This window comes from Rhinopithecus roxellana, chromosome 11, assembly GCF_007565055.1.
Source record: "Rhinopithecus roxellana isolate Shanxi Qingling chromosome 11, ASM756505v1, whole genome shotgun sequence".
NCBI lineage: Eukaryota > Metazoa > Chordata > Mammalia > Primates > Cercopithecidae > Rhinopithecus > Rhinopithecus roxellana.
This window is the reverse complement of record NC_044559.1, coordinates 128,684,813-128,711,799: the sequence shown is the minus strand read 5'-3', so window position 1 is coordinate 128,711,799 and position 26,987 is coordinate 128,684,813. Positions and strand designations below refer to the sequence as shown.

Here is a 26,987-nt window from a genome sequence, read left to right as displayed (position 1 = left end):
AAAATGTAGCGTGTAACACTAAAGTATTTAATATATATGGTATAATATATCTACAGGAAAGGCATTTGTGTAGAAGTATGTTACCCTGGATTTGGTAATTTGATGTTTTGCTGAAGGCTACGACTTAAAAAAGCCTCCACCTCATACAGAAGACCTGTCATCTTGGTACCCAAGAGCCAACAGAATAAAGAAGTAGCCTTAAGCAGCAAAACTTTGACACAGCTTTGAAGCATATGAAAACAGTATAACTCCTCAGAATTATTATTACTCAAGATCAAAGAAATGAGCCATACTTTACATAGCAAACAGGGACAGGGAATTTGGCTCCAACGGTTTCAGATTTTTCAGACTTCTCTTTATTTATTTATTTGCTTCTCTAAATTTAGGCAAAGGAAAGTGGCTGGGCTTTTCTCTACTTTAAATGGGAATAACTATTAGAATTAGATAAAGCGATTACCTAAAGGTGAGTAAATAGGAAATGAATGCTAGCATGACAACTGGCGTCATAAAAACGAAAAGCTTGGCAGTTGGCACATTTTATTCCTCCTCATAAACTGTAAACAAGCATGTAAATCAGCAACACCCAAGGAAGGCTGGGTGAATGGGAAGGCAGAGGACTTTTAAGGAAACATTTAACAGGAATAGACGGAGATGTGGAAAAGGAGTTGGGTGGAGTGGGTCTTCCACGGAGAACCTGTGTCCTCAACCATATGAAGAAAGACTGCCCTCGCCTGTTTTCCAGAAAGGTAGACGTGGAGGGCCAGGGACATGCAAATGTTACTGAAGATGGAGAATGGAAATCACCACTATTGTATTTCAAAAATCAAAGCCAGTGGTCATGACAAGAGAAAAGTAACGTCAAGATGGCAGGCATTTCCAGAGCAGCAACCACATAGGGTGAGCAGTACAAATCTGAAATCACTCCTATTTCATTTGGGTGGTAGAGAGTCAGGATGTCAGAGGAAAAAAATGCTGGGATTGGCAGATGAATTGAAGACAAAAAGGGGAGATAAAAGATGGAGAAGCCAAGAAGAGGAAACTGTAGAACGCTGTTGAAATTTGACTTCACTTGCTATTTACCAGAGGAAGCCATAGTCAAGAAAGAAGTGAGGGAGAAAGAGAGAGAAGGAGGAAGGGAGGGAGGGAGGGGGGAAGAAGGGAAGGAGGGAAGGGGGAAGGAGGAAGGGAAGGAAGGAAGGAAGGAAGGAAGGAAGGAAGGAAGGAAGGAAGGAAGGAAGGAAGGGAACATGTACATGCATGCTCTATTTCATAATTAATATTGCTTTTAGCCTGAGCAGAACTGTATTACTTTTGAACTTTGCTTTGGCAAGTCCACAGATTATTAGACTTTTTTTTATCAGTCAAAATCAATTAACAGAAATTTGATTTCAATCGACAGGATAAAAGGAAGGTAATCTTCAGGTTCATTTTTGATTGTGATGATACATCTCACATATGGCCTTAAGTACAGAAAACAGTCCTCGGAGGGACTCCAGCAGAAAGAGACTGCCGCAGGCAAACTAACCACACGAGTTCCTCTGATTGGTTACCGCCGTCATTAGTGCCACTGCTGTTTAGGAACTACACACAGACAGGACATGGTGACAGCTAAGACTTTAAAGCCTATGTATTTTTCAAACAGCTTTTCAAACTGTTTTTCATGACAGAATTTTTTCAGCTCTATCATTAACTGCTGACAAGCTGACAGAATAAATACTCCAGCCTTTAAGAAGCCATCTAAGGATCTCGCTCCCCTCCCCCACCCTGGGCTTGCTGAGGAGGGGAGACTCTGGGCCTGGCAGGGTGAGGAGGGGGCGAGGGGAGGAAGAGAAGGGCTAAGAGGGAAACCGTGGGCAACCAGCCCCTCTCCTTACCTCATCAGCTTAGGCGAGGAGTTGGGTGAGTTCCGCATGCCTCCATTCCGTTGCTTTTTTTTTGGTGATAGCGTTGACGGCTGCTCATCTTCAACTGGAAATACAGGCAGCTCATGAGATTATGAACAGTTTGAGGGCAGACTGTGAAATACAGGCAAAATATCAAAGGACACACACTCAAGGCTCAGTCACTCACTAGGAATTCATGGCTGTCTTTTAGGACCCAATGACAAAGACCAAATGTGTTAGTCAAACAGGCTGGCTTAGAGAAGGTGAAGGCATCACCTCTTTATACTCCAGCCTTTGAACATGCACTTTAAACAGACTGAAATAGTTTGTAAACATCCTGCCATAAGAAAAAGAAAAAAGAAAAAAGAAATCATGATTTATCTGTATACCAAAAATAAAAATAAAAAAAAAAAACTTACGAACAATCATTATTCCTAGAGTTAATTTTGGTTACTTTGCTTTGCCCAGTAATCGAGTGCATTTTTTTGTAACCAAAATCAGAAATAAAGTTGTATTTGAAATGTCGGCATAACTGCCAGCCTGCTGCTTCTCCAGATGAACCAACTTAGCTGGTTCCTAATCCCTGCATGCCAGAGAAAGAGCATTGAAAAGAGGCAAGGATTCAAGGTCTTGACAGCCAATGTTTCAATCACGTCGGGGCACACTGGCGCATGATGGCTCAAGAATCCCAAGCCCAACTCAGCTTTTATCCCTCCAACTGCCAGGAGGGAGGGCTTGTGGGGCTGTGCCAATGGGGTCCTTTCTTAACCCATGAAGACAGGAGCACGGGGGCTGGTGAGGTTGGAGGAGAGCCCCAGAATGAAGGAGGAGGTTGCCATTGAATGAAATCTCTGATGATGCGGCAGCGGGGCAGGGATGGAGGGCAGCACAGGGGATTGGAAACCAAAAGCTGTTTTCCAGATATCTAAACCACACAGATCGCTAAGCAATGTGAAGCTTCACTTAGAAACACCACAGCACACTCTACTGCTCTTGCCCAAAGACACCCACTAATAAGCTTTGCAGATGTATTAGCCTGCATCATGCTTCTTTTTAAGAGAACTGCTTGATAATTAGCAGATGCAAACCCAGCCTGTCACCCAAGGGCATCAGCAGCAAAATTCTAGTCCTCCTCTCCCCACCCCCACAATTCAGGCTAAAGCTGTAATGTCAAGAAGGAAAAATAGGATCTTCGGATTCTTATAGTTGACTGCAACACAGACTAGGAGGAAAGCACCCCTGAAACTCAGAATGCAGGGCAGTTACCTTAAAGCTAAGAAGAGAAATATTAGCAGTGATGACATCAAAAGAAGCTTTGATATATGTTAATGGTGTAGGAGTCTTAGATGGGGGAGAAAGTGCCATGTCAGCTACTTGGTATTATCCAGGAAGACCCATATTAGAGCATGCATTATATGGTACTTCCCTGAAAACGCTAAATAAATTTAGTAGGTTATGATACATGGTTCCAAGGTAATTTTAATAATCCAACTACCCTCCAAACCTGCTTCAATGTATTACACATTTTACACTCTCCTATTCTGCTGTCAGTTTGGGCTTGTCTAAATCCTGGCTGATGCAGAAAAAGGGAATGACTCTGGTGTAAGGTGAGAGTGAGACCAGAAGAAATGAAGGCAAGAAAGCACCTGCAAACACCCACAGCCCACCCCCTGTACCAGCTGCTTCCTCTGACACCCACCAGGGCCCATGCTCAGGCTGCGACCGTATCAGTCATTTAGAGCTCGAGGCAGAGACTATGTGGCTGGGATAATATCGCATCTTATCAGAAATGAGTATCCAAAGCAAATCACACAGAGACTAAACAGCACTTAAAAGATTAAAGGAAATAAATACAAGCCACATAAATGGTATTGAAAAAAATCACTTAGAGTTGATATGCATCTCTCGGCAAGCAAACAGACACTCTGAGCTTGACCTGAATTAATCTTCCTTTCACAGGATAGGGACCAGGCATCCGAGGCAATAATGCGGTAGAAAGGCAGCGAGGGTGTATGTGTGTGTGTGTGTGTGTGAGTGTGTGTGTGTATAAGTATACTTTCGCACTTGCCCCATCTTAGAATGAAGTAGAAAGTCTTGCACTGACTAGACCTATAAGACAAGGTCATCTTTTAATATGGGCCACTTGCAATTGGTATATTGTGTTCAGGGTGACCTAGATAGGTTGTGTGGCATGCTGGAGCAAATAACATGTGTGTGTTTGCGTGCATGCATGTGAGTCGCTCTAGTCAGGGTGCAAGTTCTGTTTTTCTCATCTTAAGGTTATAATTCAGTTAGCCTTCTTAAGGTTGTAATCCCACATCCAAAGGTCTTTTATCTAACCTAGTCTACCATGGCTAGCGTTTTTCAAGGTCACCAGATGTTACCACGGTTGTGTTCAGTTACACAATGAATCTAGCTGAGTTAAGACCTGAACAGAAGTCATCCTCCCTAGCATGCCTGTGGGATCCTTTTGCTTAGCATTTGCTTCCCTGTTTGCATTGGGCGTATAACAAATAATTCTCTTTGGTTAAGTGGCCACTATCTTTACATCTTGTTGCTAGCTGTTGGCCCACACTGATCTTCAGATGGGAGAGTTGCAAGTTAATACCTGTTAGCCAGCTCCAGGGAGACACCTCATTCTGGTAGTAAAGTTGTGCCTCTTCTACGCAAAGAAACTATTTATTTTCATTGCAACTCAGAAAGATCATCTATCATAATCATACTGCATTTAAAGTGGGATTTGTTCTCCTAAATGAAACTTGGGTTTAAAGGTTTCCTCCTGCACTCACAGCCTTGAAAATGCAGATCTGTTCCCTAAAGAGATGGGGGAAAACGTCTCCAGTTTAAATATATGAACGCTGTGTAATGGAGACCATTACATATGGCTTAGGTCCCTCAAGAGAAGCAGTGATAACTTCTTTCTCATAAGTAGGGTATAACCATATTTAATTATTAGCCTTTATATGGATCCTATCAATTTCTGCATATTTAAAGAAAGCAGATCGAGGAAAACTTTTAGTTAAGCTATAAAATATAATTTTCATTTCATGGCTTCTGTGACTACAGGAGAGGAATAAAAATGGAATTAAAAGGGAGGCTTAAATTTACTCACTTTCACGAAAGACAAATGTGTTGAAGCAATGGGCCACTACCCCATGATGATGCACATTTACAAGCTCTTATTTAACCTACATTTCGGCTAATTACAATACACCTCCATCTCTGGCATTTTCACTTGCCTTCATGCTGCGGAAGCCACATGAAGATATGATCCTTTAAAGAAACCTGACTTATTTAGAACACAAACAAGTTCAGGAATCTAACGTGGAATTTTTATAGGAGCTGAACTCCATCCAGTCTCCAAGTACTCATAAAATTCAAGGGCTTGTTTTTGCACATCCCTAAGTATAACACTTAATGTGCTGTTGTAACTTCCCAGCGCTCCCTTGTCTAATAGGCACTGAATCTAACAGTTTTACAGTTTGGGAAGACTCAGTGCTAGGAAAATGTCAGGCAAGTCTAATGAGGCTTCAGATCCCCTGGTTTGCGCTAGAGTTTAATTTAAAGTTACAATGATGTTTTAACATGTTTGCTTATACTTGACTAAAGAGGATTCGTTATTTCAATGACATAACCTCCAGACAATGTTCTGGGAATTGATTTAAGATGTGGTGGTAATTCCAACAGCCTTAATGCAGAGTTGAACATCTGTAACAACATTTTACTCGACTTTTCATCAGCATTCTGTTTTCAAGCAAAAGCAAGCAATGTCTTCCAGAAACACTGGCCAGAACTCTGGGCTTACTTCAAAATGATTACATATTTCACTAGATTTCTTTAAAAAGAAATATCTTCCTTTATCAGCCTTGCCAGATTGCAAACACTGTGTCAGGGTTTACCAAGCCTCTTTATGGTCCTTGGAGTGAAATGGGGCAATGATTGCAACTCCCAGCCTTCCCTAATTCAGTCTAATGCCTGCATAGAACGGACCTGATGCTCAGCTCTAGCCTGGGGCACATTCCCTCTGCCCTGTTTCCCCAGTGAGATTTAAGGGGATGATGCCCTTTAAGATTTAAAGGTGAGTTTGTTGGCTGGAGTTACAAAACCAGTTCAAAGCAAATAAACTCGGAAACGTAATAAAAGGCAAACAACTCATAAACATGAGTCAACCGCTATCTCCATTATGTTATTAATCACCACATCTGGAGAAATCCACATCTGTACACACTTAGCAGGTCATTAGTAATGTCATATTCACACTGGAGTCACTCAGAGTAAGAGTCATGCAAAGTGGTTTGAACACAAAGGCATCTAGCTAATAGGGCTTCCGACTCAAGTCTTGCGCAAGCTGCCAGTTTGGAGGTGAGGTTGTTTTAATTATTATTAATTTTTTTTTACGGTTTTCCCTTTTGGTATTTTGCTGCCCAGTAAGCTAAGTGCAAGCTAAAATCCACAGTAGTGCATTGCTCTTCTTCAACTGAGCTCAGCATGGTAAAGTAGAATGTTGAGGGGTGCAGGGCAGTTATTAAAAATGGGGATGGGTCACAGTCCTCCTTCACCTGGCTGGGTCACAAGCCGAGAATTGGGAGTTTCCTTCTTGAACTCAAATGGGTCTTTGAAATAGCGTGATCTAGCTGCAACCTTGACTGCCAAACAATAAGGAGAAAAGAAAACGGAAATTAATCCTTAGTGAAATGTTTTTAGAAAAGTTCCAAACCAATTTTAACATTGAATAGCTTTGAATCAAACTGGAAGTTTCTCCCTCACAGCTGAATTGCCTTTTTTTCCCCTTTCTTTTACCCTGATGACTTCCTGCAATTCCTTTTGCTGTTTTATTGTCATCCATGTCAGGAGGGATAACACTTCTGGAAATTCAGAAGACAATCTTCTTAGTATAACTTCCAAAAATATACAGACTTCCCCATCACCCCACAACATGCACAGACACTGAACACTCAGTTTAGCAGCAAGATCAGACCCATTCTCTCCTGAAGTCTGCTAAAAGAAATTCTACTGAAAAATCAATCCTTGGTGATAAACTTTTGCTATCTGTCTCAAACTGCTGGCTTGGTCAGTCCCTTAGTTGCGATATCAGTGCCTAACATTAAATGCCGTGAGTTTGCCATTCCTCAGAAAAAGGGATCCACGGCCCTTCCTTTGGCCGTCAGCGACACCAATGAAAAGTGGGTGTTTCAAATGTTGTTTTACTAAAATGAAGGGTAGGGAGTGAGGGTAAAATTCCTGGAATTTTATAACAGTCATGCTGCAAAATGTAATTCACCATGGACAAAACTCCCAAGCTGACCTAAGCTCTCTCTGATATGACTGTTTAAGACTTTCACCAGAAAGTTTGCGCAAGTTAACTCTCAAAGTCTTACGATGTGGCCACAAGAGTGCAATCTTTGGATTGGAGGATGGAATGGTGCCCGGCTCTTTCTCACACAAACCAGACTGGTGAGAGGGTGTGGTTATTTCCTTAAGCAATGATGGGTAAACAACCACAAAAATAATAATACATGCCAGATGAACAATCCATACTGTGAATTTGGTAGTATAATTGCTGTAAAGGAGCACTTGACTGCTGTTTCGGGATGAATCCCACAGTGGGGTATGTCATGTGTCCATCAACGAGGCTGAGCTGTTAAGCACAGCTAGGATCAGGTAAGCCAGGCAATGGAGTCAACTTCTAAGCCCAGAGTAGTGGGCAGTACCAGAGTGCAGGGGAGTTAAAATGGGTGTGGGTGACAACCTTGGAATGCGAGTTTCTTGCCTGACAACCTTAGAATAGCATATATCACCAAGAAGTTTGATGAGCACTGTACTATTCTTCATAAAAATCAACTACAAATCTATTTTTTTGAAAGAGCATGGCTAATTTTTTTTTTTTTTTTTTTCTGAGACAAGGTCTTTGTTGCTCAGGCTGGTATGCAGTGGTGCTATCTTGGTTCACTGCAAACTCTGACATTATGGCTAATATTAAGCCACAGATGAGGAAAAGATGAAAGACGCTGCCCCTTAAAAGCAACCCCAACAATCGTAATATCTCAAACATATACACCTCTCTAAAATTGAACAACCACATTATCATATACATTATTCCAGCAGGATAATTTCACAACTCCTAGCTAGGAAATAGGAAATACACTTACTTGGAAAACCTAATGGGTGTCAGTTTTTTAAAAATCTGTCGTTATGCAGAATAAGAATTTTTAAAAATGTCTAAGTGACCTGTACTGCCCTAGGACAGGCATAGGGAGTGCCCACCCTGTGGCAGGCTGCCAGGGCAGGGAAGGGAGGCTTGTTGGAGCTTTTGCATTTCTGGCTTTTGTGGAGCTAATAGGAAAATGGGGAGGGAGACTTTAAGGAACACTAGGTTACATAGAAGTTAATCACAGGGTATATTTCTGGTTCTATTCACTGCCTAGGAAACCTGAATTGTGTAAGTTTGAGTCCATCAACACAGAGTAATGAAAGAATTCAGCTCCTACATGGGAGAGAGAAAAAAATACTATATAAATATATTGACAGAATCCACATGACTTGGAATGCAGTGTTCTCTACAAAATACTGTGGGCCTAACGGATCATCTAGAATCCAATTGGGTAAATTAGATGTACCCACGGTACCCATGCCATAGGCCCCCAACCCCAATCTCAAACTATGTTCTGTATGCATCCTGAGAGGAACCCAGCATCTACCAAAGCCCCCCATATCTAGAATCGCAGCTCATATATCTTCACTGTAGACTTGACCTGTTAGAATCATTGCCCAATGCTCTGCCCTGCTCAGTATTCAGTAGAAAATCCTTTTGGAATTTCCTGGTTGCCTTTAGCCATTTTCCTTTTCCCTGGAATAGACTCTCTATTACCTCAAGGGCAAAGAAAAGTCTCAAGCAAAAATCACTAGGTATTAGTTTCTTAGAGATGAGACATGGAGATGAACAATGGAATTCCAACAGGAAATGCACAATTGAAAAAAGAAATTCAAGAACATCCCTGAATTTTTGCTATGGGGTTTGGAGAATGGGAAGGTACAAGGAGATGGGAGATAATTTTTACTTTGCATCCATCTGGGAGGGGTGGGGAATGTATAAAAGTCCAATACAAACAGCCCCTTCCCAGCTTTTCTTTCCTTCTCTCCCTACTCCCTACTCCCGACACCAAAAGCCAACTTTTGGCTTTGTGGCCAAAAGTTAAACCTGACTCCTTTAGTTTGCCGTAGCACGTGCAGTCCATGTTTGTGGGGGACAACTTTTAGAGTAGGGATGAAACCCACCACATCCTGGGCACCAACAGCTGCTTCCTTCTCATCTTTCTCACGTTCAGGGGTCAGCAAACTGTAGCCTGCCACCTGTTTTTGTACATCCCATGAGCTAAACATGTGTTTACATTTTTAAGTCATTGGGGAAAAAAATCTAAGAATAATAATATTTTGTAATCCACTAAAATGACATGAAATTCAAATTTTGGTGGCTATAAATAAAATTTTTTCAGACCATAGCCACGGTTGTTGGTTTACCTGCCATCCCTGGCTGCTTCCATCTCTGACAACAAAGTTGAGGACTTGCCATATGTGTTGCAAAGACTAAGATATTAACTCACTGACCTTTGACAGAGAAAGTTTGCTGACCCCTGCAGTAGTTTAATCTTCTCATATTTCCCTTGCTTTCCAGTCTCCACAAAGAACAATGTTCTTCCCAACCTGTCAAGACAGCCAAATAACAAAAGAAATACCCATGTAGCACACCTGAAGTACACAGATCTGGGGACGTCGAGAGGAACAGAGGTAGTTTAGTGTCTCTACTGTCCCTACCACCCAACCCACTATTAGCCCTGCTGGTCCATTCATGTTTGAGGTCATGAGTCAGGTGAGTTTCACATTTTCCAACTCAAGCTAAGTTAGATTCATCCATCCAGTACTTTGGAAAGCAAGGCGAACCACATCTACCGTGAGCAATTCCTCGAAGCTGTCAGCGTGTGCTGCCAGTCCACCCTGCGAGAGCCCCATACAAGACAACAGATTAACCATTAGACTAGATATGTTGAAAATATACAGCTTCAACCTTTCCCCAGCTAGCTCAGAGCGATATATAGATGATTATTTCAACCGTCAGCTGCCGCATAGATTTAAACCCCTGCACAATAACTCCTGGATTCATCTGCCCCTTGTCAAACTTGCACAGCTTTAGTTGGAGGATACATGGTGTGGCAGTTTCACTGTGAATCCAGAATGATCCAGACGGCTGCTGTCTCTTTGTTAACAGGAAGCCAAACTGATGAGTTTGTAATGCATTTCTTATCAAAGGTAGTTTCAGAAAAGAAAATGTGCCCCATCAGTTTGGCTAGAATTTCACATACACTAGATTATGGGCTTAATCAGAACATCTCTGTTATTTTCTTGAGGAAATAGATAATTCCACATCCAATCCATTTAAATCATTTTTTGCCAATGAATTATGTATTTATGAATTTATAATTATCCTTGATTTTTCTTCCCCTTTTGCAGTCTACTTAATAAAATCATCAGCTGGAGCCTACAAAGCAATAGTGCTTAATAGACACAAGCATGCTAATATATTTTTTAAGTGAATGCTGATCTTTCTGAGCTGTGTGTCTAAAATCATCATTGTGAATAAAAGAATTGTAATTTCCAACCCATACATTTAACAAAGACAAAATGGACTGTAATGGAATTTATGGAGCCTATAAAGGAACTCTTTTTCTAAGATGGTTTACAATAAAATAGATTTGGATTTACTGTAGGTCAAATCAGGTCCCCCGATGTGTATCAAGAGAAAGTGCCTGTAAGATACCAAACACTGCTCCTGGCACCCTGGAAGGGCTCACACCTATGGCTGCAGCTGCTAGTTTCCTGGTGTCCTTATTGTTTCCACCCCTAGTGAATTCAGGACTTAAATGCCAGCTTTGGAATCAATATTTATCCTGTCTTTACTTAAAATTATGACATTCTGTTCATCCTGGATTTTTAAGATTTTGATATTTTGAAAATATTTTATTTTGATAGTTTGAAAATATTGCATGAAACTATCATTTATCTTGATTCCTGAGGTTTTGGGTCTCCTCTTAAATTCGGTGCCCAAGGCAAAAGCTTCTCTCACCTCACCCAATTTCCAGCCCTGAACGCCATTTCTCAAAGGTATTCGAGGCACTGGTTCTGCCACCCCGCAGAACTGGACAAGGCAAACCTAAGACAAGAGTTCTTTCTTTTGATCACTTCATGCTGTTTGCATGAGATTGTTAAGGAAGGCCCTTGCAACAAATGCTTCCTTGTGGATTTACAAATTGCCAGGCATCCAAAGGAGTGGAAAAAAGATCACGCTGCCTCAGGAATCTGAGATTTGCCACCTGCCCAGAGTGAGAAACAGAAAAGAGAGCTGGGGTCAGGTCTCTCGTGGACTTTATTTCACATCCCACATCAAATTCTCCTGGTTAACACAATGTTGATTTACATTTCCGCTTTGGGGTGAAAGTTTTTATTTCCTTACACATTTTGTCACCAATGTTACTTTCTTTCTTTATTTCTTTATCTTTTTTTGCCCCCCACCTCCCCACTGCCAAACAGCTTCAAATAGCCATGACTGGCAGAAGAAGTCAATCATACTTCATTTCCATTTTCACTTTGCTGTTTACATTCTTTAAATTAATGCTTGCCCCAATGATTCTCATATTTAAAGACTAGCCTAAAATCTAATTGTGCATATGTGGAACTGTTTTCTAACCATAAGATGTGATATAAATATGAACCACTATTATTATTAACATTATTACTATTGGCTCATCCAGAAATACCATATCTTCCATTGAGCCAATGGTGTCAAGAGCTCCCTAGAATTCTAATATGTATTCCAGATGGGTGCACTGATACTTTCTTTGAAACTCAGATAAAGGTAAAATGCATGGGTTTTTAGTGCAACCCAGGTGCCCGATGAAGAATGTTCTGCCAGAACACTTTAGAAATACAGTATGCTTTTAACCTTGGGAGGTAAGGACCAGTGTGGATTATGACTTTACACTAAACACAGCATTTAGTATATTTCTTAAGGGCATAATCACCTTCTATTGATGTTCTTGAACTATAAAATCATTATCTGTATGCTATTATAATTTATCCTGGGACACATCCTGTGCAATATTTTATAATGCTAGTGTATGGCAGGCCCTTTCTGGTCAACGCATTAGAGAAAAAGGTGTGGAGTGCAACAGAAGGACTGGGAGGTGCTTGGAGATGCTCTGGCTTCACCCTCTTTTGCCTCAGAGCTGCACTCATATGCAGACCCTGAACCAGGACCCAGGTTGGCTGACTTCTAATTCAGATCATTTGCTGCCAGAATTCTGCCTGTGAGACCAGCGTGAGGATATGAGCTTCTTGAGTCAGTCCACCTGCCCAAGTCCCAGCTCTGACCCTCTTTAGAGCTCTTTTTCTAAGATAATTTATAATCAAATAGATTTGGATTTACTGTAGGTCAAATCAGTTACTCCATACCTCGATATGCTACCATCTACTGTGATCCCTACTGGACCAAGGAGGACACCAAATTTGGAAGATGCTTTGGGATTACAGAACATAACCAGGGGCTGCAGGCTGACAGTCTGAGGACCAAACTTTAAGTCTGAAGATTGTCCATACGCATATGGATTTCTAACTTCTAATTAAAAATCTCATAGAGGACTGAGTCTTCATTCCAAAAGGGTGCCTTTCTCCTGGGGCAGGAGCTTGTCAGCTGCTCAAATGCCCCACTGCTGCCTACTGTACCCCCAGATATAGGGCAGGCACCCCATGTTTGCATTTCTGGCCCTGGAACCAGTGACACTCAAGTGTCCCATCCCTGAGATAAAGATTTTAAGGCATGGGACATCCTTCCACAAATGCCAACTCATATTGAGTGGGTAGAGGGGTAAGAGTTAAGCACACAGGCCTTGAAGCCACACTGTTGGGTCTGAACCTAGGTATTTGACAAATTATCTAACTTCAGTTTTCTCACCAATAAAATGAGAATTGGAATACCTATCTAATAGGGTTGTGAGAATGGACGGAAAATGTGAAAAGCACTTACAAGAATTCCTGGTGAGTTCTTTCTAAACGCTACCCATGATTATTGCCTTGGCTTTGAAGAGGCAGAACAATGAGAGTTCTCCGCTTCCGGGTCCTTCTCCACACCAGGCTGCCACCTTTGGACATGGTGTAATTCACATGGGTCCATACTCTCTCTTCTGCCCCAAGCAATTGATCCAGTAACCAACCCTTAGAATGGGGTGAGCCTTTCCACCCCCACCTGACCCCTACCCTTGCATCTCATTCGACTGTCACCTTTGTCCCTTGTTTCATATGGCCCCAATGAAGTGCTCAAGTCAAATAATTAGGTTTTGCCAAATGTCATAAAAACAAGAAAAGCCAGAAAACATTTAAACGGACCTCAATTGGAGAAGGCTGGAACCATTCACGGCAAGAACAAATGAAAGACAGATGGCGACAGAGGAACCCCACTGTTTCCTCTAAATTACAGGAAATTCACACCACCTGATTGTGAGGGCCTCTTTCCCTTGAATTTCTGCTGGGAGGTCATGGGATTGATCCGCGTATTCAGACACGTGGGAGACAGAAGAAGGGGCAGAGGCATGGCGGGGTAGAGAGGCAGTGACTCCTTTACCAGGCCCTCCCACCATGTCTTCCTTTCACCTGACTACTTGACCACCCTTGAAGGGACAGGCTAGGCTGCCTCCTCCAGGGGGCCTTCCCAGATGATTATGACAAGATCAATTCTCTCCTTTCTTTAAAAAATCCCCTGGCACTTCTGATCTCATGCCTTCCATTATTATAACTTGTTTTCAATTCGAATGTGTTCTACTCCCCCTACTAGGCTTATAAGCTGCTCTGTTGGAGTTTACATATCACTGAGTCTCTCACAATGCTGAGCCCTGCAAAGTTCCCAATAAATAGCTCCTAGCAGCTACAGAGGCGATGTTGCAAAGGTGAGAAGCACAGCTTAGTGATCAGGAGCCCCGGGTTCTAGGCTTGCCTTGGATCAACCGTGTGGCCTTGGCAAGACACTTCCCTTTTCTGGGGGGATGAGCATTAGTTAAGTATGAGACCGTTCTGGCTCTGATTTGTAACGACTCTGAGTTTAATGCTGGGCATCACTTTTTCTTGTTCTTTTCTTTAAAATCTTTTTAAAGATGCACAATAAGAGAGAACCACAACCCTAGCCAGAGAAATTAGATAATTACGTCAAATATGAATATACGAACTCGTAAGTTATGTAAAAGCAACAGTACAAAAGATGTTGCATGAGAATGTCAAGGGATGACTACATGAAATGTGTTAGCGAATAAGTAAGTCCTAAAGAGAGAATTGTTCTGGAAAAAAAAGAAAGAAAGAAAGAAAAAGAAAAAGACTTGAAACAAGAATAGGATGAATAGAGAGGTCAGCCTTATTTACCGTATATCCCCAGATGGAGCACAGGTCCTGGCACTCAGGGAGCACTTGACCCGAGGTCATTATTAACCTCAATAAATTCATGTTCTCCTACATAAGCTAATGTTTACACTCAAATATCCTGTACAAAGGAATACCGCAGACTATGAAAAAACAGTAAAAAAATATAGCTGCGTCTTTTAAAAAATGGTTGAAAAATCGGGTATGTGTGGACAAAATAATGTTTAAAAATAGTTTTGCTTGCATATTTGATTTTTGTCCTCATTTATGATACCCAAGTTTGAGCTGATCAGCTTTTCTGTGAAAAGCATTCTTAAAAAACGTAACAAAACATAATAAAAACTCTGATCCTGTTTGTCAAAATTTAATTCTGGCCCTGAGAGAAAAGCAACATGCTTTGGATGACTTGGATTCTAGAGTAACTCTTTTATTAGTATTATTATTTAGTTTTATGTTTGTTTGCTTGTTTGTTTTGAGACGGAGTCTCGCTCTGTCACCCAGTCTAGAGTGCAGTGGCACAATCTTGGCTCACTGCAAGCTCCGCCTCCTGGGTTCAAGCAACTCTACTGTCTCAGCCTCCAAAGTAGCTAAGATTACAGGTGCCTGGCTAATGTTTGTATTTTAGTAGAGATGGGGTTTCACCATGTTGGCAAGGCTGGTCTCAAACTCCTGACCTCAAGTGGTCTGCCTGCCTCAGCTTCCCAAAGTTCTGGGGTTACAGACATGAGCCACTGTACCCAGCCTGGATTCTAGAGTAACCGTGATGAAAGAACATCATACTAAGGTGATTTTTTTAATATAAAACATTAATTCAGTATATCAATCAGTCACTTTAATAAAAATGCCCCTCATTATCCTGAGGTGAATAGAAGCCTATGGGATTAATTTGTGTAAATAGATATTAAATTAAAATGAGGACTTGCCACATATCAATAATCAGACAGCACAGGTAATCCAATTTCAGTGCTGAATCCAGCATTGTGTAGTTACCTTTCAAAAACAGTAGCATGTATTTAACCGGGACTTGCTTCAAGTAAGCACTGCATCAGGCAAGCTGGATTTCAAATAAACCTTAGCAATTGAGGGGCATTGTCTTACTGGCAGTATATCTCTTCAAACAACAGCAACAACAGTTTTAGATATTTATTTTAGAGAAATAAAGGAGACAATCTGCAAGAGAAAAGGCAGAAAGTGAGGAGGAGGAGAGTACCTAGAATCCAGGTAGAGGGTTTATTTCTAGAAAAGCAGCGCCACCTGCTGGTAAACCTGCATGTCAGGCCCCTCTGCGGTTTGCAGGCCATCTATCTTGCAATCTATGCATAAATATACAGCAGTATTTCTCAGCTGCTGTTATCCATAAGAATTTTATTACCAATAGGCAGATTTCTAACACACTGGTTGCAGTTTAATAATCCTCTATTACCTGAAGTATGGGTTATATAAAAACCTAGAATGTTAATTGTTGACAAACCAATTCTAATATGTAAAGTACTGTAAGTCACCCAGTAAATATACAAATAAATCAAAAGGGATAGCTCTTTTTGCTCTAACAATGTGTTATTAAAAACCGCAACTTAATCACTTACATAAAAATAATGTTCATGCATTTCGATGTACTAAGAAATCAGGAAAATGCATTATAATCTTACTAACAGAGCTTTTCCTTCACTTACAATTTAGAGGAAACAATTTTGCAGAAAATATTTTTCCCTTTCTTTAAAAAATGTACCTAAACCAACATGTCATTTAGGAAATTTGCTCATATAGCAAAACCTAAGTTACAAACAACTAAGATTACATCTATAAAATGTTATATTTTTAAAACAGCAATAGAGAAGTCGTGGAAAATATGTCACTGATACAGTGAGCAGAGAAACACTACCTGTCATTTTTCAGAAAAAGATCACAAAACACGATAGCAAAGGAATACAATAAAAAGCAGAAACAGGAATGTGATAGGTGACTCTGATTGTATCTACAAAGGAAACTGTGAAATAAATTAACACCCAAGTACCCAAGAAAGGCATATTGTGTCTTCACTGGAAGTGATCATTATGCAACAGAGAAGGTTGGTGATTTTGTAAGAACAGAAATAAAGTGTAGCCTATGAAATCTAGTGGTGATAACTAATGACCATACTACTTAAAACTCTGATTTGATCTCTAACATAAAAAAAAATTTTAAAAAGTACTCTAAAGAATAGATGTATGCAATAGGGATTGCATTTTTCACTTGAAACAAATAAACCTCAGATGGGATCAAAGGACCCCAGTAAATGAAAAATGACAGTTCCTGTGTTGCCCTGATTTGATCTCAAGCAAAACTACCATGCTGATAACATAGCAGGGGATGTGAGGAAGGCAGTGGCATTCTTGGATGGCTATAAAAAAGAGATGAGTGTGTAGCCCATTCAGCTGATGGGAAGCCCGTTCTAATTCCAAAAAGTTATTGAGATTTAATCTCTAACAACAACAACAACAAAAATAACTTATGCGGCAACCAAAAGGGTATCCTTTAAAAACACACATACACAATTTTGTTATTTCCAATACACTCTGTAGAATCTCTTTACATTCAGTTCTTCCATCTGTCTAAGGCACATGTGTGAAGAGAACCAAATGTCACAATGCTTGCTTTGAGCCTGAAGTGTCTCCAGTTATCCAGACAGGGAACTTGACTAGGAGGGTCTCAGGCATAGGCCACGGGTATCCCATCTCCCACCTCAGCTGGCTACCACTTGCTCTGGAGAGACAGGGTTTCCAGGAGCAATTCTGGACAGATGCGAAGGGTGAAGGGGAATCTGGTGGGGTTCAGGGCTGTCAAGATTTGAACTGGGGGCTTACCCTGCCTAGATATAACTCCTAGTGTTAGCTTGTGTATTAGTCCAGTGAGATGAGGTCTAGGCCACTGGCTAGGGTCTGAACGATGAAAGGTGCATGCCCTGCCTTAAGAACTTTAAATATCCAAATTTATTTGGGATAAATTCAAATCAATGAGGAATCAAACACAGATGAACAGAAGCAATGGGTTTGCCATGGCTTCCTAACCCGACTCAAATACCCAATGACATATGGAAGGAGAAAACATCAGCACCCCCAGATCCACTACGGAGCCCACCGTGTGCTGTCAGCAGAAACAATGGAAGAAATGTGTTACCTTCAGAAGAAGCAGTGATCAATTCAAGATCAAACTACTCAAGAGTTGTCCAGCAGTCAAAGGAATTGCTGTTGGCTGTTCAGAAACAAAGGTTCTGTTCAAGAAGGTATAAAGGAACAAGAAGGAAGAAAGGAAGATCTCCAGCCTTGAGACTTTGGGTTTTTTTGCCTCTGGTTCAAGTTCTCATGAAAGACGTTTTCTTTTGCAATACATGCTTAATAAACTCTGGAAACATATTCTCAACAGAGTTTACATGTTAATCAGCAATTTGTTGAATTCTCACTGTGTGCCTTGGTTACTGTGTGCCATATACTAAGAATTCAGACACCGATGAGATGTGGTGTTTGTTGCTGTTGTCGACGTCTACAAAAACCTCAACATAAAAACTGCTCTAAATGGGGTTTACATGAAATGTTACAGGCTTACAGAAAAGAGATTCACTTTTTCTAATTCGGGGTCAGGATGGGCTAGTCAAGAAGGCTTCACAGAGACAGCAGTACTCGAGCAGTACCTTCACGGCAGAGGTTGGCCAATTTTTTCCCTAAAAGGCCAGATAATAAATATTTTGAGCTTTCTGGGCCATACCCTCTTTGTTACAATTACTCAACTTTGCAGTTGTAGCCCGAAAGCAGCCAGGGACACTGAGCAAATGAATGGATGTTACTATGTTACAAGGAAACTTTACTCACTACAATGGGTGGTAGGCCAGACTGGGCCCATGGGACAGTGTGCTGACCCTTGCTTTGAAGGATGGGTAAGTTTCAATCTGCTAGAAGAGGAGAGGAAAAGAATCACAATCTCAGGAAAAGGTTCCAGAAATGTGTTAAGTAACAAGAATAAGACACTTCTAGAGAATTGTTAGATGATGGATGCTTATATGGAGAACAGAACTAGGGAAACTGGTTGAGGCCAAATTGCAAAGGGCTTTGAATGCCATTTTAATAGCAGAAAGTTGGAAATTATCCTCTTAAAAAACAAGGAACCATCAAAAGGTCTCCTCTCTCTTTCAAATGGGCTAACATGATAAAGTCTGTGCTTTAGAATACTAAAGTTGGTGGTGGTTTGGTGGCAAGGGGAACTAACTGAAAGGTTGAAAGGCAACAACGGCAGACTAGCTGAAGAAGAAATGAGCATGTGAGCTCGGCAGTGCCACTGGCAATGGTGAGAAAAGTTTCAAAATGTAATATGGAGGCCAAATCAGAGGACTCGGCCATCGGTAGGAGGGAAGAGAGGGGCACAGTGTAAAACCCAGAATTTTCAATGTTCATATTGATACTCATTCCACCCATCCCTAGACCTGTCCACACATCAGGTCTGCTCAAAGAAAGGGATAGTGGTAAGACATGGGTGAAAAACTTGGGCCCAGTCTTGGCCTTGCTCCAAGCACTCATCTAATTAATGACAAAATCAACAAGACGCAGAGCCCAACTACTCATAAAGCAAGGTAGGAAAGGTGATGATGTGAGGTCTCAACACCAGCCAGACCTCAAAGACAGGTTAAGAGTCAGACATGGTGGTGCACGCCTGTAGTCCTGGCTACTCGGGAGGCTGAGGTGAGAGGATTGCTTGAACCTAAAAGTTCAAGGCTGCAGTGAGCTCTGATCCCACACCACTGCACTCCAGCCTGGGTGACAGAAGGAGGTCCCATCTCAAAAAACAACAATAACAACAGAAAAAGATGAGTTGAGATCAAGACCATCATCCAAAAAATAAATTTTGATAGAATTTGAAAGGACAGGAATGTCTTCTTTCCCCATCTGTTCTCCTCTTTTTGTGTTCCAACTTCCCTCCCTCTCCCAAAAACACACTGAATTTGCTGATGATCTCCAGACCTATTTTAGGGATGGACAAGCCATAAAGAAGTGGTTTCAGGGGGATGAGGAATGATGAGACCTGAAGTCACAGTTTTCTAAAGATCCCAGGACCTAAGGATTCTAATAGCTGGGCTGAAATCTAAGACACACATTTGTTTTCATCCACCAAATCTGTACTATTCTAACTAGGAAGCCTCTTTTGCCTGAAAATGGTGTCCCCGTTTGGCCCTATATGCTTCCTGCTACACAAGTTCATTCCTGGAGACCTGGCAATAACAAAACAAGGTGTAACAAACATGATGAGGAGGCTCTTTGGGGAGGTCAACAGTTAGCATTCATTATGGGAGGGCTGGGGCCATTTGTAGAGACACTGCATATGAACTGGTCTGGGAGAGCTTCAGTGGCTGACAATGTTCTGATTACTGATAACCTCCAAATCACTGGAGCATAGATAATACTAGGACCCTGGGTTGGGGAGAGGGCCTTTTTTTGTGCTTTCCTTGAGGAAAAATAAAAGACACCTTGGAAGAAAACAAGCTGACAATAAAGTAGAGACCTGTAAGAGTCTTCTGGGCTCTTTCTCTGTGTTCCTGTGTACCCAGTTCCTGCCGTAGAAGCTGCAAACTCACAGAAGAATAACACTGATATACTATGAGGTTTCTATACACATTATTCTTCCTCACAGGACCTACCACAGTGTTGGGTAATAGACATCAGCATTTTAGAAGGATTTATAACAGTAAGGGTTGAAACAAAAATGACTTTTAGCCTTTTTCAATCAGAAGAAGGAAGATAATCAGAGTCTCAGAGTTTAAAGGAAACTTAGAAATATGATCTTCCAATTTCCTCATTTTACACGCAAATTTGGCAAGGCCTGCTGGGTAGTCAAGATGAAAACCGATGTTCTGGGGAGATAATAGCTATCTACTGGTATTTTTGTTGGCTTATTTCTGTTGGGGCAATTATTCCATGATCTAGAAATTAAACAAATTGACTCCATTTAAATTTTATAGTCTGTTATATTAAGCTGTTCAACTCTCAGTCACTATCTGTGAGCTTCTCTGCCTGTAGCTGATATGGCCTATCATAAGGCTAGCTTGATGGCAGTCAGTCATTTGAAAAAAAAAAAACGCACTAGTTATGGTTAAAGTGGCTTATCATTATTATTTCCATCAATACTATGGGAGATGGCAGGCTTCTGATCTAGCAATATACTCATCCACTATGTAATCTTGGTCAAGTTCATCTGTTTCTTTGTTAATTTCATATGTTAATGAAGGATGATAGCAATAATTCAACATATGCCAGGCAATCTTTATATATATTCACTCAATGAATTCATGCAACCACTCTGTGAGATAGGTCCTTATTATCTCCAGTTCATAGATAGGGAAGCTAAAAAATACTGAAGTTCTGGGACTTACTCAAAGTCACATGGTGGAAGGACATGATGTTTATGCTGAGGATGCCTAGATGAAATGAGATGATGTTGGTGCCTTGAGAAGTGCAAAGACTCAAACACACATAAGACATTACTCTTATTATAGCCATGAGCATCCACTCAGTGAACATGTCAAAGCATGACTCCACCAGGACTTCCAAAGTTTCCAGAAAACTCACAGATCTCCTCCTTGTATCTGCCTGCTCTGACATTTCCTAGAATTTCAGGCTATAATTGCCAACAAGATCTCTCAGTTCACTGCACAGTGAGGGGAATGACTTCAGAATCCCCTAACATACAGAGGAGGAAAGACAGGAGATGTCTGCCTGTTTCCCATCTTCATCTTAACAGAAGATATTTATGAAGGAGCAGTGTTTCCAGCAACCAGCCCCTTGCAAATGTCACATTCATGACCTAACTTCCAGACCCTGTAACATGACCTGAACCCCTTCCTCCCTGTCTTCATTCCTAGCATAGTTGCAGCTTTTATTTTCACCTAGCATCTCTCTTCTCTGCAGGTCACTGTGCCTGTCTTCTCAGTAACACCTGTTTAGGGCTTTGGTTTTGAAGCATCCCTGCTGGATGTGTTCTCTCCGTTGGATATGTTACAGACCATACGTGGAAATTTATTCATCTGCACTGAAGAAATGGCCAGATCAACCTTGACAAAATGCAGAGAGCATTTCAGAACCATTCAAAGGTAAGGGAATGCTTGGTGCAGCCTGAGAGAGCTTTGAGAACGATCAAGAAAATCAAGAAAACTCTTCCTTGAGCAGAACAAACAGAATAATGGCTCTTAATGGGAAATAGCTATGAGACATTCATCTTTTGGATACCTCCATGTGGAAGGAGTCATCATTTGGGTGCTGCTGTTGGATTCAAGCTGCCTACCTTGAGTCAGAGTCAATTACCCTGACCACCATAAAAGGCCTTGAATGTTTCTCTACATTTGGGCAGGCTGATGTGCCCACCTGCAGATGCTGACACCTCTCTATCTACAACAGGCCCCTTTCCTCACATAAGCCCTGCCCAGTGCATTGGTTTTATGCTGCCCTGACTCACAGCAAAATCATCAGGTTTGCTGACATTAATAAAACTCAATGTGAATGTCGCAAGTCCTTGATTTTCTAGAGCAAATTCTCTACATATAGTGGTATCCCTGCCTCTCCTCATTTGAAGCATTGGTGGATTTTTGCCTATGTGGTTTTTTTCCAGTACTTTGTTTCCAGATCTTCTTTCCCATAATGTATCCTTCACAAAGAATATCAATTGCAACTACCAGTTGATCATTTTCTAGTTCCTTCAGTTGTGTCCTTGTTTTTTCTTACTACACTTTTTCCCTCTTAGTCTTTTTGTGCATCTCAGTTTTTTTATGTTTACATACATACACTATACAGTAAGCTGCTGCTTAGCAAGTTTTGGGAAACTTCATGGATCTGGGGCAATCTGGCTTCTAGCACATCACCAATTCCTTTAAGGGTTGGGAACCCCTTCATTTATTCATTCTTTTACTCATCAAATATTTACTGAACTGGAATCCTCCAGGCCATTTCCTATTCAAGTATTCTTGCCAATATAGGAAGCCCAGCCAAGGATGTCAGCATGCTACATTTTTTACCTTGGAGGGAAGGAAGGCGGCCCCTGGGTCCTTTTTTGACTGAGTGTGATCCAACAGGCTCCAGCCCAGAAAGCTGACATTGGCCAAAATGAAGATCATTTTAATGCAAGCAGTCAGCTCCCTTCCCAGAAGATAGCCCATGCTCTATGGTGTGCAGATGCCCATCTATGCACTGTCAATACAGCTGGTGCAGTGCCAGCTCTGGGGTTGGAGTGTTTCTCACTTCATTTATAAGTCTCTCAGTGCAGTAGATCATCCCTAATGCAGATCTGCCTCAAAAGATTCCACTTTCAGTTTGCATAGGGTTTTCTCTGCAGCTCTAGGAACATTTGGTGGGATTCCTCTTGCTGTATTGAAGGGGCCAGAATGAAAGCTTTTAGATTTACTAGAAAAGGCTGGGGGAGTTTTTTCTTGCTGTTTCTCTTGAATATAAGAGACTAGCTCCTCCTGAGGATGACCAAATGAGAGGGTCAGAGAAGAAAGGCCACTATTGTTAGTTCTGCTCATCTAAGCTAGACATCAAAAGAATGTCTCCTCAGAATAAAAATCTATGGGCGTATGTAGCAATCACCCTCCAAAGCAAGCACTATCTAGCTATTTACAGAAAGGCCTTTGCAATTCCCTCTGAGATTTCAAATGCAAGGGTCTGATAATGTTGGATTTAGCTCTGTCATTTAGATTCCCTTTGGGAAAAAGGTCAGTTGGGGAAGCAGAACCCCTGTAAGCAGATGTGGTGATGGAGGGTCCCCTGACTATCCAGGTAATTCAACATGCTGGTTTGGGAGAAAGCCCCAGAGAGAGAAAAACAATACACAGCTGGTTGGCTTGGTGCATTTTGCCACAATGCACTTCCAGAAGTTGGCATTCTCAGCATGCACAGCCTACCACCATGAGGGAACCCAGGACTCAAGTGCTCTTCCATGCAGTTTTAATGACCCTCTGAGGTCAATGGTGTGCACAAATGCCACAACCACAGATGCTGACATAAGAAAGGACACAGACAAAGGTCTTATGCACAAAGCAGTAAAACCAAAAAGAAAGTTGTGCATGGTACTTCGAAACGCCACCAGACTTCTTTAGGACTCTGTGTGGCAGTACTTCACAGGAAATGTGTTTCGTATTTCCACTCAAGAAGGTTAAGTGGTTGAAAACTACAGTGCATTTTCAATGAATGGGATGTGAAGCACTTTATTATTTTTCCCCCATCGATGTAAGGAGACATGCTGACTTCCTGAGAAAGGAGGAGAAAAGTCTCCTTGCCATACACAGGGATTTAAAGAAGTATTCCCATGAGCTCTAACTGAAGCTACCACCTGCAGCTGGAAGCAAGAGCCTCAGCGCTGGCCAGGTGTCCCCACTGGTGGTTCCCACTTGCTTCGTGTCTGCTGTTCAGCCTGAGCCAATACTTCACACTAGCAGGTGAGAGTTGCCTGCCTGTCACCTTCAACACACTCAAGATGTGAGACATACTTGAACTGGGGAGGACGGTGAGGAAGAAGGAAGAAATATTGCTTAGGAAAAGGAAACAGAAGTAGATCCCCAAGGCCAGTGATAGTGGATGCAGATGGGTAGGTCTCCCAGTCCTGGGTCAGAGGTCAGGAAATCTTCCTCCAATAAGAAGGAAACTCTAGTGAACCCAGCTGGGAATCACAATGGCTGCCGGGTCAGCTGGGGAGAATTAGGCTCACGGAATTCAACTGCTCCAGAGCCACTAATTAAACTGTCTTTTAAAGACTGTAACTTCTTGGATTTGCATCTGGGTAATGTGCTTCAGCTGCAGGGTCCTGTACACTATAGATCAAGTCTTCCTTCCGAAGGCTTCTCAGAGCAGCTGGGCCCTGGCCCTCCCATCACAGGCTCCCCTCTGTTTGTCTCCTCCCTGAGAGGGGGGCTTCCAGCTGCCCCCTAGCCAGTCCCTTCCTTCCCAGCAGCCACAGCAGCCCTCCCAAAACAAAGCCTCTGTTAAGTCACTTCCCTGATCAAACACCAATATGATAGTGTTGCATTGTCTAAAGACTTTCTATCATATTACAGACTAAGAACAAAAACCTTGACCTGGACCCTGCCAGGAATGGGGCCCCATTTTATCCTTCAGGGGGGTCCACTCCCTGCATGCAAAGTCTTAAACTTCAGCCAAATTGGGTGACCAGCTGCTGTGCAGGAGGCCCCCCAGGACTCTCTACGTTATCTCGAGTTTTCATTACCAGAATCCTCACTTTTTTCTCCTCCCTTGGAGATTAAGTGACTTATCCATCACATTCAACTGCAAGAGTAACTGAGCAACTCAACCAACTCCACACACCGTGGAGCCACACGGCCTGTGTTGAAATCCCAGCTCCAGTCACTGGCTATGAGACCCTTGGCAAGTCATGAGACTGTGACATAAGGCTATGAGACTCGTGGCCAGACTCACTGGCTTTGAGACCCTTGTGCCTTAGTCTGTAAATGGGGCACATTGCAGATGTCTCAGGTTACAGTTGCCTCAACCGCAAACAATAGTTACCTCATAATAAGGGTTAAATTAATTAATATTTGTAGTAATAGGCAGAGTAGTGCCTGTAATGCAGCAAATGCTATGTAAGTGTTACGTGTAACAACAATAACAACACATACATCCTCCCTGTGTTCTCAGAGTTGCTTGCACACAGTAAGAGTAGAGACTACACTAAGTCTAGTTGTAACATGAATCCAAGTTAACCAACTAGCCACTTCTTAGTACTGCTGTGTCAACAAACCTCACTCCCTTGGTGATGCAGTATACATAGAATATAGATCTCTCTAGGGAGTGACCCCATGTTCAGATAAGACTAAAACATGATTCTAGCCTCAAAAGAGAAACACAATTTTTCAGCAAATGTTGGTAGTATGCCTCCTTCTGCCTCTCCTCACCAATGAGCATGACCTGCTTATAATTTCTACCTCCACTCCATTCTGGTTTCCATTTTTGGCTGCTCTTTGCTTGCAGCTTCTAGGCTTCACTGGGAGTCAAAGATCCCAAATGTTAAGATCGTTCTGAAGAGCATGCTGGCAAATGTCCTAAATGTGCTGAGCCAGATGACAAGCATCCATCTCCGATGAAGGAAGTATCCAACTGAAATGATGGGCACCATATGAGAAGGAGAATCCCAAGGCATGACGGAGACCAGAGGTGCTGCAGACCCACTGTCCGTTTCTGCCCGGATGGGGAAGGAAGGCAGGATGCAGTGAAGCCTGTGCCACTGCCCCACAAGCCTCTCTCGAGTGACTTCACACCATTATCGGTCTGATACTAATTTGAGACAATGCCCAATCGCATCACAACAAATTAGCCACAGACACGTGATAGCAATCAACTCAGGGGGTGAGCCTGAGTGCGGGCTGGGGGATTCCCCAGCTCCGTGAGCCGCACGCTCCCACAGATGTTTCTAAAAGCCTCTTCCCAGAGGCCCATTTAGAGAGAAATTAAATGCAACTTCGACTTAATTAACGTTTTAAATGATAATGAATACAATGTAGATTCATAGGAGGCATTTACATTGTGTTGTAAAATTGATAAAAATTTAATAACTCTTTGTTAATAAGTTATGTCTCCCCAGACCCGTAAAGCCTAAGGCGCTGCAAACTCCAGACTGGGTCTAATCGAGGCTCCTGGTGCAGGTGGAGGAAGGAGGCAGAGATGGACTTGACATTTGCTCCAAGCCTGCTCTAATTCAAACCTCTGCTTGTTCATCAGTACTTCATTTCATACAGTAAAGGTCAGGATTTGGGCTCAAGGCAGAGCCTTGACAAGAAAGCTCAAGTGGAAGGCGGGCTGGCCCTGGCATCTGTCGCCTGAGATAGTGGAGGAGGATGGAAGATGAGGAGCTAACTGGCCACATCTGCCCTCCACCATGGAGGTAAGAGGAAGCAGCCACTGCCTGGTGGTAGAAGCTGTCAGGATGAGTATCCTGACAACCGGCCACTGTCCTGAAATAAAAAAGCAAACATGATTTCTATGTCACCTTGCATAAGGGCCTCTTCTGGGCTTATGTGAGGCATGCCAACATCTTTTCTAGTTTGTCCTTAAAGAGCCGAGTCATTTATTACAGCACAGTGTCCCTGGGAAGAGAGGTGTCCCATGATGGGGTATACACAAAGGACCCTGTCAGCTTCCCTCATTCTGACCTTTCTACTTCTTGTTTCCCAATCCTGTTTCAAAGAATTTCTTTTGAGAAGTTGGCTGTCTTTTGCCTACTGTTCCTGTCTCCTTTCATCTACCTGCAGTACATCTTCATAGTGTATTCATCTTCAGGAATTCAATCACACTCTTGTTTGGAAGGTGGTGGAAGCACAACAAGGTCTCCAAATACAAGCCAGTGACTTTACCTGACACTCAACTGAAACAATCAGCTATTTATTCTGGTGGAGAACCCAGTGTGTTGGGAGCTTTTGACAGACGAGTGATGTAAAGGATCCTTCTCAAAGGCAATTTTACCCGAGCATGATTTCTGCCTCACAATGCTGATTTAAGAAGCTGCCCACTGCACAGAGTGAGCTAGGGCCCAGAGTAAGGTATACTTCCAGTCAATCTATGGCTCAGTGTGGCTATCACAAAATCAAGCAAGAGGCAGTGGCTTCTGTAGCCTCGCCTGCTACCAACAAGA

General features: G+C 42.1%; 1 protein-coding gene and 1 long non-coding RNA gene across 4 annotated transcripts in view; one reads left to right on the top strand and one right to left on the bottom strand.

Annotated features, from left to right (window-relative positions):
• Positions 1-10,540, top strand: part of LOC104662241 — an 88,717-nt gene extending 78,177 nt beyond the window's left edge. Inside the window, exons 3-4 of the long non-coding RNA XR_747958.1 lie at positions 9,556-9,750; positions 10,389-10,540. This is a non-coding gene — a long non-coding RNA (uncharacterized LOC104662241). The remainder of the gene's footprint in view (positions 1-9,555; positions 9,751-10,388) is intronic.
• The window catches only part of KCNMA1 (potassium calcium-activated channel subfamily M alpha 1), a 304,426-nt gene that overhangs the window by 88,459 nt on the left and 188,980 nt on the right, over positions 1-26,987 (bottom strand). For all 3 annotated transcript variants that reach the window (XM_030941176.1, XM_030941175.1, XM_030941177.1), the window contains exons 16-17: positions 6,443-6,529; positions 1,875-1,968 (exon numbers count right to left, since the gene is read on the bottom strand). In XM_030941176.1, coding sequence (XP_030797036.1) covers positions 1,875-1,968; positions 6,443-6,529 — 181 coding nt within the window. The remainder of the gene's footprint in view (positions 1-1,874; positions 1,969-6,442; positions 6,530-26,987) is intronic.